The sequence below is a fragment of the Sus scrofa genome, chromosome 15, assembly GCF_054392235.1.
Source record: "Sus scrofa isolate SSC_HxYL_T2T_F1_AM1 chromosome 15, Sscrofa_HxYL_maternal_Yorkshire_Landrace_v2.0, whole genome shotgun sequence".
NCBI classification, from domain to species: domain Eukaryota; kingdom Metazoa; phylum Chordata; class Mammalia; order Artiodactyla; family Suidae; genus Sus; species Sus scrofa.
In genome coordinates this window covers 146,269,934-146,283,849 of record NC_139397.1, presented here as the reverse complement: position 1 = coordinate 146,283,849, position 13,916 = coordinate 146,269,934, and the positions used below count along the sequence as shown (strand labels likewise).

The 13,916-nt window shown below is 46.4% G+C and overlaps 1 protein-coding gene across 27 annotated transcripts in view; it reads right to left on the bottom strand.

Moving 5' to 3' along the window:
• The window catches only part of ARMC9 (armadillo repeat containing 9), a 170,559-nt gene that overhangs the window by 151,120 nt on the left and 5,523 nt on the right, over positions 1–13,916 (bottom strand). For 18 of the 27 annotated variants that reach the window (XR_014830204.1, XR_014830203.1, XR_014830199.1 and 15 more), the window contains exons 2-3: positions 4,728–4,815; positions 2,854–2,979 (exon numbers count right to left, since the gene is read on the bottom strand). Coding sequence is in view for 15 of the 27 variants with exons in the window: in XM_085000634.1 (XP_084856760.1) it covers positions 2,854–2,979; positions 4,728–4,778 (177 nt within the window). In the remaining 12 variants the exon portion in view is untranslated. Of the gene's footprint in view, positions 1–2,853; positions 2,980–4,727; positions 4,816–10,314; positions 10,419–13,916 lie in introns of all 27 variants that reach the window. The other 9 variants (XR_014830205.1, XR_014830200.1, XR_014830202.1 and 6 more) reach the window with 1 other exon arrangement.

Here is a 13,916-nt window from a genome sequence, read left to right as displayed (position 1 = left end):
GGCAGAGTGAACCTCATACCTACGGAAACTTGCTGAGAGCATGACTGCCAACTCCCTGAGTGGCTGGGAGCTCATCCGCCCTCAGCGGCCAGTCCCAGGCCTGGCAGGTGGGTGCTGTCATGTGCCCGCATGTCTGGCAGAGAGGACACTGTGGGAACCAAGCTCGGACCCCAGCCCAGGCCCTCCAGTTCCAGAGACAAGGAGGCCTCAGCTCGAGATGGAGGAGGAGGCCCAGGCCGGCACCGATCCAGCCTCGGAGCCATGCGGGTCTGACTACATGGCGCAGGGCCAGCTTCCCCACTCACCATGCAGGGTGGAAATAGAGAATTCTGGAGAAAGAAGGAGGCAGTTACCATGTCACTTGTCTCACAAGAAGGATGATAACTGACACATCACTTGCTGCATGATTTTGCAGATTTTTTTTTCTTTTTTTGTCTTTTTAGGGCCACACCTGTGGCATATGGAGGTGTCCAGGCTATGGGGTCTAATCGGAGCTATACCTGCCGGCCTACACCACAGCCACAGCAACGTGGGATCCGAGCCAAGTCTGCGACCTACACCACAGCTCACGGTAACGCAGGATCCTTAACCCACTGGGCGAGGCCAGGGATCAAACCCGCAGCCCCATAGTTCCTAGTTGGGTTCGTTAATCACTAAGCCACAACGGGAACTCCAGATTTTGCAGATTTTGATGTAAGGCAGAATCGAAAGAACTTCCCAATAATTGAAAACAACACGGCTTGTACTGCTTTCCTCTTGGCACCAGATGCCCAAAGTACTCAGAACTACATTTTGTGCTCAGCTCCAAAAGTACTTCTTAGACGGGATTTTCTATAGACAGACCAGTTCCCCTCCCCAGCACCAGCATGTGCCACCATTATTTGGGGACCATTTTTTTTTTTTCTACTCTTTTTGAATGGTTTTACTTTTTTTTCTGTGAAATTGTCTTTTAGGTTATACAGTCTAGTTTTTCATAATCACACGTTTTAACATGATAAAGTGGAAAGGTACAGAGAGCAATGTTCCGGTGTTCGGTGATCCTTAAAGTCAAAGGCATTTCATTCATAAGGACTGTCCCAGGGTGCGTCTGACAGAGTGTTCTCCGTGTCCCGTGACTCGGAACGACTGGCACAGAGGACTGCCTTACTCTGGAAGGGACTGCCATACATTGGAAAGGAATTCAGAATTTTTCAAAATAAGCCCTACCGTGAAATTCTATCTCTTTTTCAAAACTGGCTGCTTTCTGTTTCTCGGCCACGGAAACGGTGATAGGGAGCCGGCCCGCACCTGCGGGGCAGGGTGGGCGCCAACATGAAGCACGGGCAGCCAAGCACTGCCACCTCTGGAAGAATTTGGGGGAACCTGGCCAGTAGATTCCCCCTTTCTTGTTACTGACTGATCCACAGGTGAAGGGGGGCCTCCCAGGGGCTGTGCTGTGGGGGCGCGGCCCGCCCCGGGCCCACCTCCCCGGACCTCTGAGCAAACCCTGCCAGCCACTCTGCGGAGGGGTCTCCCTCGAGAGAGGTCCAGGGACCGTGCGAAGGAGGCCAGCGCAGGCTCTGTGGGTCTTTTAAAGCGTGGAGTCCAGGTATTTTTCTCGACGTGGCTTGGCAAAGTTCACAACTCGAATATCAAACGGCCCAGCGACAGTTTACCCTACATTCTACGTCTGCAGACCTGGGACCACAAGCCTTTTCTGTGCCCTTATAATCCCAATTTATGGATCATTCGGTACCTGGAAGCGGTCCCTGCATTTAAAATAATATGGGAGTTCCCGTCGTGGCTCAGCGGCTAACGAATCCGACTAGGAACCATGAGGTTGCGGGTTCGATCCCTGTCCTTATTCAGTGGGTTAAGGATCCTTCATTGCCATGATCTGTGGTGTAGGTCGCAGACGCGGCTCGGATCCCACATTGCTGTGGCTCTGGTGTAGCTCCGATTGGACCCTTAACCTGGGAACTTCCATATGCCGCAAGAGCGGGCCAAGAAAATGGCAAAAAGACAAAAACAAACAAAAATAATAATAATAACAATATCTATACATGAGACAGTCCCAGGTTACAACTCGTGGGCTCACAAGATATTATTAACTTCTTGAACGTAAAACAGGATCACAATCGGAATTACCAAGATCAGAAAGTTTACACACCACCAGCAGTCACCGATAAACACACACACACACACACACACACACACACACACACACACACTTTCTTACAGAATGGTGCTGTGCTTCGGGAAGCTCCCCCTTTGTGGCACCAACACTTGGGGAAAGTTCCTAAGTCACAGTTCTGGGTATTTTTGGGGGGGCCATCTACAACGGCGGGGCACAGCTAGTTATTGCGTGAGCAGAAAAGACACACTTGTGACAATCAGACAGTTTCAAAGTCTTTCAAGTTAAGGGCAGACTCTGTTTCCATGTCTAGTAAAAGGATGCTACCTTGCATAGGACTTGCTCCCTGCCCCCTCCAGCCTCCCCCAACGAGAATGCAAGCTCCACGAGGGCAGAGGGTTCATTTTGTTCTGTTCACCACTGTGTCCCCGGCACCTAGAACTAATAACCTAAAATGTCACCATGTGGGGACATTTATCTCAGTTTCTAAGCATCGCACGGTTTCCTTTCCCTTCTTCCCCAGAGATGGATGTGAAAGCTCTTGTGCTGCCACCCATTTCCTAGGCCGGGTGCAGAGATCTGAAGATCGCATTTTATTACGTTACCCACAGACCTCTGCGCAGTCTAATGAGGCACCCTGCCCAGGTCCCCTGAAATGACTCCAACATTCTCTAATTACAGCATTTTTTTACAAGCTCACAGCATCTTGATGATCTGCAGAAATAAAGGAAAAATGTTACCTGGATTATCAATGGTTTGGAGTCCCTTAAAGAGCCACATGCTGATTTAGGTAATGGTTTTCCTTTTATTTTGCATTCTTTTGAAAATGTTTTCAAGGTGTCTTCAAATTCGGCGAAATCTAAATACTATGTTTAAAAAAGACAGCGTAAATGTATATATAGATATATATTTCATGGTTTTAACGTCAACAGACTAACTCTTTTTTTTTTTTTTTTTTTTTGGCCACGTCTACAGCATGCAGAAGTTCTCGGAGCAGGGATTGAAACGGTGCCACGGCACTGACCCAAGCCACAGCAGCGACAACACTGGATCCTTAACCAAAGAACTCCCAAACTGTCTTTGATGCAACTGTACAAGCTCAATATTATCACAGATTTATAATGGCATTAATGAACTTTGGGAGAAGCAATTTGGCAGGTTAAGCCCAGTGATTTTTCCTTTTTTTTTTTTTTAACCTTTTTAGGGCCATACCCACAGCACATGGAGGTTTGCAGGCTAGAGGTCGAATTGGAGCTATGCTGCCAGCCTACGCCACAGCCACAGCAATGTGGGATCTGAGCTTGTACAGTTACATCAAAGAGAGTTTGGGAGTTCCTAGCACCAACTATGTGCCAGCCCCCAGCTAAAAGCAGTAGAGAAGAACAAAAATCCTAAGGCGTGGGCCCCAACCTTCAAAAGCTTTCAGTGTGTGGGACACATAAAGGTCCACTAACAGGCAACGAGTTAAATAGAGGACAACGGAGCCAGCCACTCGATGGAATACGCTACAGCCTGGAAAAGTATCAGAACGATCATGGGAGATGTCCATGCCGCATTGTTTTTGGGGAGCCATGCCACGGCATGTGGGAGCTCCCAGGCCAGGGCTCAAACCCTCACCACAGCAGTGACAACACTGGATCCTGAACCACTAGGTCACTGGGGAACTCTCATACTACGTTATTGTTGATAGATAAAAGTTCTCATCGTGGCTCAGTGGGTTAAGAAGCCAACCGCAGCAGCTCAGAAGTTCCCAGAGCTGCAAGGTACAGTTTTGATTCCCAGCCCGACGTAGAGCATTAAAGGTTCCAGCACTGCCGCAGCTGCAGTTTAGGTCACAGTCACATCAGATTCAACCCCTGGCCCAGGAACATTCCTACGCCACGGGTGTGGTCATTAAAAAAAAAAGTTCCTATTGTGGCTCAGCGGCGACAAACCCAGCTATTAACCATGAGGATGCGGGTTCAAGTCCTGGCCTCGCTCAATGGGTTAAGGATCCATTGTTGCGGTGAGTGGTGGTTTAGGTTGCAAACACGACTTGGATCTGGCGTTGCTGTGGTGGTGGTGTAGGCTGGCAGCTGTAGCTCTGATTCGACCCCTAGCCCAGGAACTTCCATATGCCACACATGTGGCCCCAAAAAACAAAAGGCAAGCTACAGAACAATGTGTGCGGTATCATCACATTTTGTAAAACAAACTCCAGTCGCGTGAATATATGTTGAAGGTTCATAGAACATTCTGGAGAGGTAGCATAATAAATATACTAATTTAGCAATATACTAAACACAGAACAGTCTGGAGAGGTAATCTACTAGACCGTTAACAGCGGGCACTGCAGTAGAGCATGGAAATTCACTGTTTATACCTCCACACCGACTCTTTAACCACAAGCTTGAGCTGCTTTTATAACTTCCTTTAAAGGAATTCTAAAAAGCAGCTTTTTAAGATTTCAGTTTAGTTACGAAAACAAAATATAAACACATGGAAAATTTTTAAATTATGGTAATGAAATGACAGAAACACGACAAGGCACTGCAGGATTTGTTGCATTGTAAAATACAGGCTTTACGAGTTTTCAAGATCTCTTTAGCTGGGACCTGTGCTTTGTAAAACCTACCTCTTTCACTAGTCCAAGTAATTCTGATTCATGAGCCAGAATGTCTCCCATGTTGAACCGTTACTGCTAATTCTCACAGCAAAAGTCTCTACAAGGCAAAAACACAAGACAAAAGCTTTCATTTCAACCATCTGAGAAATCACACAAAGGTGGCTGTGGTGGCAGAATTATGGTCCCCAAAGCTGTCCACGTCCTAGTCCCCAGAACCTGTGAATATGTTAGGTTGCACGAAAGGGGGGGATTAAGGCTGCAGATGAAATGTAGGTTACTCATTAGCTGACCTTAAAATAAGGAGAAGAGCCTGGATTATCTGGTGGGCCCAACATAATCACAGAGGCCTTATCAGAGAGGGAGGAGGCAGGAAGGTCAGCGTCAGACGGATGCAGTGGGACAAAGACCTGACCAGCCGTTGCTGGCCTTGACGACAGAGGAAAAGCAGGAGCCAAGGCACGCAGGCAGCTTCTAGAACTTGGGAAAGGCAGTAAACTGATTCACCTCTGGAGCATCCAGGGAGGAACAAGCCCTGCCAACACCCTGAGTTTAGTCCGATGAGACCCATTTCAGGTTTCCAACCTCCAGAACTGTTAAGACACTAAATGCGCTGTCTTATTAAGTCTTTAAGTTCGTGGTAATTTATTACAGCAGCCCTAGGAAATACAGTGGCTAAAGTCAAAAGCAATTCTCTCCTCTCTGATAACTAGTTAAAATGAATGTGGACAGAGACTGGGGGAGGAGTATATGAGAAAGGCAAGCATTGCTGGTGAAAGTGTGGAAGACAGTTTTTCTGATTTCGTTTGCTTCTTATTGATTTACTTATTTTTGGCTGTGCCCGTGGCATGTGGAAGTTCCCCAGCCAGGGATCAAACCTGTGCCACAGCAGTGACCCAAGATGCAGCAGTGCCAATGCCGAGTCCCTAATCTACTAGGCCATGGGGGAAGTCCCTGGAGTTTTCCAATATGCTCTCACGCAGTATGTGTAATTCAACTAGTCAAAACCACAAAGCCTATTTGGAACAAAACAGAGGTTTTATTTTTGCTTTTTAGGGCTGCACCTGTAGCATATGGAAGTTCCCAGGCTAGGGGTTGAATCAGAGCTACAGCTGCCGGCCTACACCACAGCCACAGCAATGTGGGATCCGAGCCACGACTGTGACCTGCACCAGGGCTCACGGCAACACCGGATCCTGGACCCACTAAGTGAGGCCAGGGATCAAACCCGCAACCTCATGGATACTAATCGGATTCATTTCTGCTGCACCACAACAGGAACTCCACAAAATAGAGTTTATGAATAAGGTGAATTCATTTACCTTAAGGGAGGATATGCCCTAGAATTAATCTGATGTGGATGAACACAGAGTCACTAATCCCTCTCTCTGCTTCCAAGTAAAAAATATTAACCATTCACAACAAGAGAGCAGGTGCTACTTAGTTAAAAGAATCTTCAGTGTCACCAAGAGACCCTAATCATTCAGCCTTGCGGCAACGGAAAAGGAGGTGATACGCATTTACACAAGTGTTAACACAAGGTTCACAGACCAGAGAATTTAACAGGACAGCTTTTTGGTTGTTGTTGTTTGTTTTTTTTTTTTTAGGACCTGTGGCACATGGAAGTTCCCAGGCTAGGGGTCAAATTGGAGCTACAGCTGCCGGCCTATACCACAGCCACAGCAGTACAGGATCTGAGCTGCGTCTGCGACCTACACCACAGCTCATGGCAACACTGGATCCCCAACCACTGAGCAAGGCCAGGAATCGAACCCACATCCTCATGGATACTAGTCAGATTCATTTCCACTGCACCACAATGGGAACTCCAGGACAGTGGGTTTTTTTAATGACATGTAAGATTGCCCAATATCTTTTATATTTTCAAAACACTTAAATAAGTAAAACATTGCAAACTTTTTAAACATAATTCTTTCTTCTCTCCTGCCTCCCCTCCCGAAGGTGCACCCAAAACAGCCATTCCCTGTGCCCCTCTCAGGCTCCCCCCGAGATTGGTGGCCCATTACCCCAGAGGAATTGCAAAGTCTGGCCTCTAAAACTGACTCTGCCATCTACTGGCACCTTTTTTCATCTGTAAAATAAAATGGAGAATTTATTAGATCTACTTCTAAAAATGCATAATTCTGTAACCTTACATTTTTCTGCCCATAACAGTGCATTTGATTTGAAACATTAGAACCTAAGTCAGGAGGAAATTAGGTAATATCCCCCTTTGCACGCTCTGTCACCATCACTGTCTCATGGCTTCATCTCCCTCAAAGTACTTCCACACCATTACCTGTCACCTCTCTCCCTGCTTCAATCCAATTTCTAAGCTATAACAAGTGATCTTGGGAGTTCCTGCTGTGGTTCAACAGGTTAAGAACCCAACTTGTATCCACGAGGATAGGAGTTCGATCCCTGGCCTCGCTCAGTGGGTTAAGGATCCGGCATTGCCATGAGCTGCAGTGTAGGTCACAGATGCAGCTCAGATCCTGTGTTGCTGTAGCTACGGGATAGGCCGGCAGCTGCAGCTCGGATTCAACCCCTAGCCTGGGAACTTCCATATGTTGCAGGTGTGGCCCTAAAAAGCAACAACAACAAAAGCAATATGATTTTGTTCACCCCCAGCACCCCACCCCACCCCCGCCCGCTTAGGCCTCCCTGTGGTTCCACCACCCTCCAGATGAGGGCCAGGCTCCTTTGGCTCAATCTTCACCTCAGAGCCTACACAACTTGGCCTCCTACCCGCTTTCCTTTCTTCTATGGCTTAAGCCACACGGGCCCCCATGTTTCCAGGGCACACGCACTGGACACCCGCACACGCCTGCAGGGACTCTGCAGTCCCCACTCCCTCGGCCTCATCGCCCTTCCTGCAGACAACCGCATGGCACCGGGGTCTCTGCTTCAAAGTCACGTCCGCAGAGAGACTTGCCCTGGCTGCCCTTCCTAAGGAGCAGCCCCGTCCAGCACTTCCGACCCCTTTGTCCTGCTTTATTCTTTTCAACAGCACTAAGCACCTCCCTCCATTAACGTGTCTGCCCCCCCGCCACCCCCACCCCGGGGTACGGATTCCCGGAGAAGATGCCTTCTCTTGGCAGCTCCAATGCCACGTCCAGCGCCTGGCACACTGCAGGTGCTCAAAAATACCTACTGAACGAATGGAAATGATTTCAGAGATGAAGAAAATCAGGCAAGGAAGGAGCCTGAGCGTGGAGGCAAGGGATGCGGGGTCATTTTCGGCCGGGCAGGCAGAGAAGGCCTCCCGGGAAAGAGGGCATTGGAGCAGACACGTGAGAAGCCAGCATGTCTGGGATCTGGGGAAGAGGGATCTGCAGGTGCCCTGGCTTCGGGAGGAGGGCGGGCAGGCTGCGGACGCGCCGAGGTGCCAGGACCAAGTCAGGGAGGTGAGTGGCCTGGACCTTAGTCTGAGGGCAACGTGCCGAGGAGGGGACTGATCCAGCCTGACCTCCCACGTCTTGGTGTGAACCCCGGGTCTGCCGTGTGGAGAAGAGACTGCGGGCACCCTGAGTGGCAGTGGGGAGACCAGTGGAGACGTGTGAAGAGCTCTGATTCCAGAAGGAGAGGCAGAGGGGCCACCGCGGATGGACCGCATGGGGAATCTGAGGGGACGGCGTGGAGGAGGACGCCTGGGGCCTGAGCAGTCCCAGGATGTAAGCCACTTGCTGACCTGGGGGCAACTGGGGAGGGACCGTCTGTGGGATAAATCCAGAGTTCTCTCAGTGGTTAATGGATCCAACTAAAAACCACGAAGTTGCGGGTTCCATCCCTGGCCTTGCTCAGTGGGTTGGGGATCTGGCGTTGTCGTGAGCTGTGGTGTAGGCCGGCGGCTACAGCTCTGATTGGACCCCTAGCCTGGGAACCTCCCTATGCTGGGGAGCGGCCCTGGAAAAGGCAAAAAGACAAAAAAAAAAAAAAAAAAAAAGTAATTTCTGCTTTGTCAGCAGCCCATGTATAAAAAAACACTGACTGAAAAGATAAGAGCACCAACAGAAACATGTTCTGTCAGCTCACGCTCTCTGCAGGCTAAGTAAACTGTACTACCCCAACTCTAGGAAGAGAAAGAAACCAAATCAAAATGGCAAAAAAAAAAAAAAAAGAAAAAAAAAAAAAAGTTCTGCTTTGAGACCCACGGACAAGAACAGACGTGTGATGGCCAAGGGATGGACTGGGAGCTTGGGGGAGGTAGATGCCGACTATTCCATTGAGAATGGATGGATGGGCAACAGGGGCCGAGGGTACAGCACAGGGGGCTATAAGCCAGTCTCCTGGGAGAAACCAGAATGGGAAGGAATAGGAGAAAAGGTGTGCCTGTGTAGAAACTTCCCATACAACACAAGTCAGCACAGCATTGCAAATCAACTACTCTTTAATAAAAAATTAATGAAGTTAAATACGCTACAAGGATATATTATGCAATGTGGGCAATATCAACAATATTTAATAATAACTGTAAATGGAATATGATTTTTAAAAATTGTGAATCACTACATTGCACACCTCTAATCTCTATAATATTGTACAGCAACTATGCTTCAATAAAAATAATAATTTTTTAAAAGAGAGTTCGGTTTGGGCCACAAATCTGAGAGGCATATTAGACATTCAAGCAGGGGTGGTTAGGTAAAGGGAGAAGCAGGAGCTGGAGAAAAGCATCTCGAAGTCTTCACCACAAAGATGGCGACTCAGAAGATGAGCATCCTACACAGATGTGACCGCGGGGGGAAAGCGCAGCCGGTGGGGAGGACAGACCCAGGCTGAGCCCTGGGTGCTTGGTGCCGCAGGGTCAGCGAGAGGGCAGCAGACAAAGCAAGAACAGGGACCTGTGGGAGCCACGACCAGGACACTGCAACAATCTGGGAGCCCAGGGGCCATGCGTTCCAGGTCGACCACGCCTGCGTGGTCAAGGAAGATGAGGGCAGAAGAATTAATCCCTGGATGTGACAAAACGGAGTTGGATGATGACCCTGATAAGAGCAGTGAGGACATGTGCCGTACTGGAAAGGGTTAAAGAGAGACAGGGAATGTAGGAAGGAGGGACACAAAGGAGAGGAGAGACGGCTGGCAAGGGACGGAAGGTTTTCTAAGGAGGAAGATATTATGAGCAGCGGGTCTGTGAGTTGACAGAATGACCCAGGTAGAGAAGAAAAAAATGGATGAGGCAGAAGAGAGATGTCAAGGAGGCAACGCCCTTGATGCAGCCAGTGTCCCATGAGAGCCAGGGGTGGGGACAGGACACCCCCTGACACGGAGGGATGGCAGAGGATCTGGGTAGTGACCAAAGAAATGGACAGGTTTAGTGATAAGAAGTAAAACAAGGAGACAGGATTAAGATGGTGGAATAGAAGGACTGGAGCTCAACTTGCCTCCGAAAAACAATAAAATTACAACCAAATGCTGAGCAATCTTCAACCAAATGGACTGGAAACTTTCAAAAAGATATCCTACTCCAGAAGACAAAGAGGAGGCCACATCCACATCAAGAGATAGGAGGGGAGACTACGTGATATAAGCAACCCCATACCTCCTGGGTGGGAAGCCCCACAGACCGGAAAGTAACTGCATTAAAGAGACTCACCTACAGGAGTGAGAGTTCTGAGCCCCACATCAAACTCCCATGAGTGCCCCCAGAGTATCTGGCATTGAAGTCCAGTGGGGCTTGTGTGCAGGAGCTCCACAGGTCTGGGGGAAACAGAAACGCCATTCTTAAAAGGCACACACAGATTTTCACATCCAAGGCAAAGCAAAGTCTACATAGGAATCCAGGTCGGACCTGACTGCAATTCTTGGAGGAACTCCTGGGAAAACAGGGGGTGAATGTGGCTTGTTGTAGGGGAAGGGCATTGGAGGCAAAGCTCTTGGGAATATTCAGCAGTGTGCCCTTCTCTGGAGGTGGCCATTTTGGGAAAATCCGGCCCCACCCATCAGCCCTGAGAAGCCCCAGACCAAACAACAATCCAGGTGGGATCACAGCCCCACCCATCAGTAAACAGGCTGCCGAAAGAACCCCCAGGCACACAGCCACCTCTAATCTCACCCAGAGACAAAACTCCACCAACCAGAAGGATAGGAATCAGTCCCACCTACCAGTGGGCAGGCAGCAGTCCCTCCCATCAAGAAGCCTACAGCAAGATCTCATACCAACCTCAACCACCAGGGGCGCAGACACCAGAAGTAAGAGAGGCTACAACGCTATTGTCTGCAAAAAGGTCACCACACCAAAAACCTATACACAAGAAAAGACAGAGAACTATAACTCAGATGAGGGAGAAAGAAAAAAACCCCAGAAAAATAGTTAAGTGATCAGGAGATTCTTAGCCTCCAGGAAAAAGACTTTAGACTGTTGATGCTGAAGATAATGCAAGACACTGGAAATAAACTGGAGGCAAAGATGGATAATTCACAGGAAACACTGACCACAGAAATACAAGATACAAAGCTTATGCAAGAAGAGATGCAAAATACAGTGACTGAAATAAAAAAATTCATTAGAAGCAACCAACAGCAGAATAAAGGAGGCAGGATAAAGGAGGCAGAAGAGCGAATATGCGAGGTGGAGGACAGATGAGTGGAAATCACTGATGTGGAACAGAAAAGAGAAAAAAGATTGAAAACAAATGAAGAGAGTCTCAGAGAACTCTGGGACAATGTTAAATGCACCAACATCCATATCATAGGGGTGCCAGAAGAAGAGAGAGAGAAAGGGACAGAAAAAATGTTCAAAGAGATAATAGCTGAAGAATTCCCTAACAGGGGAAAGAACCACTCACTCAAATCCAGGAAGCACAACGAGTACCATATAAAATAAACCCAAGGAGGAATACCCTGAGACATATATTAATCAAACTGATGAAAATTAAAGACAGAGAAAATATTGAAGGCAGCTAGGGAAACAAATAACATACAAGGTTATTGGCAGATTTTTCAGCAGAAACTCTGCAGGCCAGAAGGGAGTGGCATGATATACATAATGTGATGAAAGGAAAAAACCTCCAACCAAGATGACTTTACCCAGCAAGGCTCTCATTCAGATTTTTTTTTTTTTTTTTTTTTTTTTGTCTTTTTGCTATTTCTTTGGGCCGCTCCCGCGGCATATGGAGGTAACCAGGCTAGGGGTTTAATCGGAGCTGTAGCCACCGGCCTACGCCAGAGCCACAGCAATGCTGGATCCGAGCCGCATCTGCAACCTACACCACAGCTCACGGCAACGCCGGATCATTAACCCACTGAGCAAGGGCAGGGATCGAACCCGCAACTTCATGGTTCCTAGTCAGATTCGTTAACCACTGCGCCACGACGGGAACTCCTCTCATTCAGATTTGAAGGAGAAATCAAAAGCTTCACAGATAAGCAAAAGCTAAGAGAATTCAGCAACACTAAACCAGCTTTACAACAAATACTAAAGGAACTTCTCTAGGCAGAAAAGAAAAGGCTGCAACCAGAAACAAAAATCCCACAAATGACAAGGCTCACCAGTAAAGGTATATATACAGTAAAGATATGAAATCATCCATGCACAATTATGCCACCAAAATCAGAAATCATGAGAAGAGGAGGGTACAAATGCAGGACACTGGAGATGCACTTGCAATTAAGAGACCAACAACTTAAAACAATCTTGTATGTATATAGACTCCTATATCAAAACTTCAGATTAACTGCAAACAAAAAATCTACAATTGATACACAAACAAATAAGAAAAATCAACTCAAATACAACAATAAAGATAGTCATCAAACCACAAGAGAACAAAAAGGGAAGAAAAAAGAGCAACAAAAACAAATCCAAAGCAATTAATAAAATGTCAATAAGAACACATACATATCAATAATTACGTTAAATGTCAATGGACTAAACACGCCAACCAAAAGACATAGACTGGCTGAATGGATACAAGAAGACAAGACCCATATATATGGTGTCTTCAATAGACCCACTTCACTTCTAGGGACACATACAAATTGAAAGTGAGAGGATGGAAGAAAATATTCCATGCAAATGGGAATCAAAAGAAAACTGGAGTAGCAATACTCATATCAGGCAAAATAGACTTTAAAATGAAGAATATTTTAAGATACAAGGAAAGACACTACATAATGATCAAAGGATCAATCCAAGAAGATGATATAACAATTTTAAATATCTACGCACCTAACACAGGTTCACCACAATATATAAGGCAACTGCTAACAACCTTAAAAGGAAAAATTGACAATAACACAATAATAGTGGGGGACTTTACCGTCCCACTTGCAGCAATGGACAGATCAACCAGACAGAAAATCAATAAGGAAACACAAGCCCTGAATGATGTATTAAACCAGATGGATTTAATAGATATTTATAGGACATTTCATCCAAAAGCAACAGAATACACATTCTTCTCAAGTGCACATGGAACATTCTCTAAGATTGATCATATCCTGGGCTACAAATCAAGCCTCAGCAACTTTAAGAAAATTGAAATCATATCAAGCATCTTTTCCGACCACAACGCTATATGACTGGAAATCAACAACAAGAAAAAAACTGCAAAAAACACAAATACGTGGAGACTAAACAACATGCTACTAAACAACCAATGGATCACTGAAGAAATCAGAGAGGAAATTAAAAAATACCTAGCAGCAAATGACAACAGAGACATGACACTCCAAAACCTATGGGATGGAGCAAAAGCCATTCTAAGAGGAAAGTTTATAGCAATACAAGCCCACCTCAGGAAACAAGAAAAAGCTCAAATAAACAAACTAACTTTACATCTAAAGCATCTGGAGAGAGAACAGACAAGACCTAAAGTTAGTAGAAGGAAAGAAATCATAAAGATCAGAGCCGAAATCAATGAAATAAAAACAAAGGAAACTATAGAAAAGATCAATGAAACAAAAAGCTGGTTCTTTGAAAAGATCAAGCAAAAAAGACTTATCAAGCAAAAAAGAGAGAGGACTCAAATCAATAGAATTAGAAATGAAAAAGAAGTAAAAACGGACATCACAGAAATACAAAGGATCATAAGAGACTACTATATGCAACTATATGCCAATAAAATGGAAAACCTAGAAGAAATGGACAAATTCTTAGAAAAGTGCAATCTTCCAAGACTAAAGCAAGATGAAATAGAAAAGACGAATGGACCCATCACAAGAACAGATATTGAAACTGTGATTAAAAAACTTCCA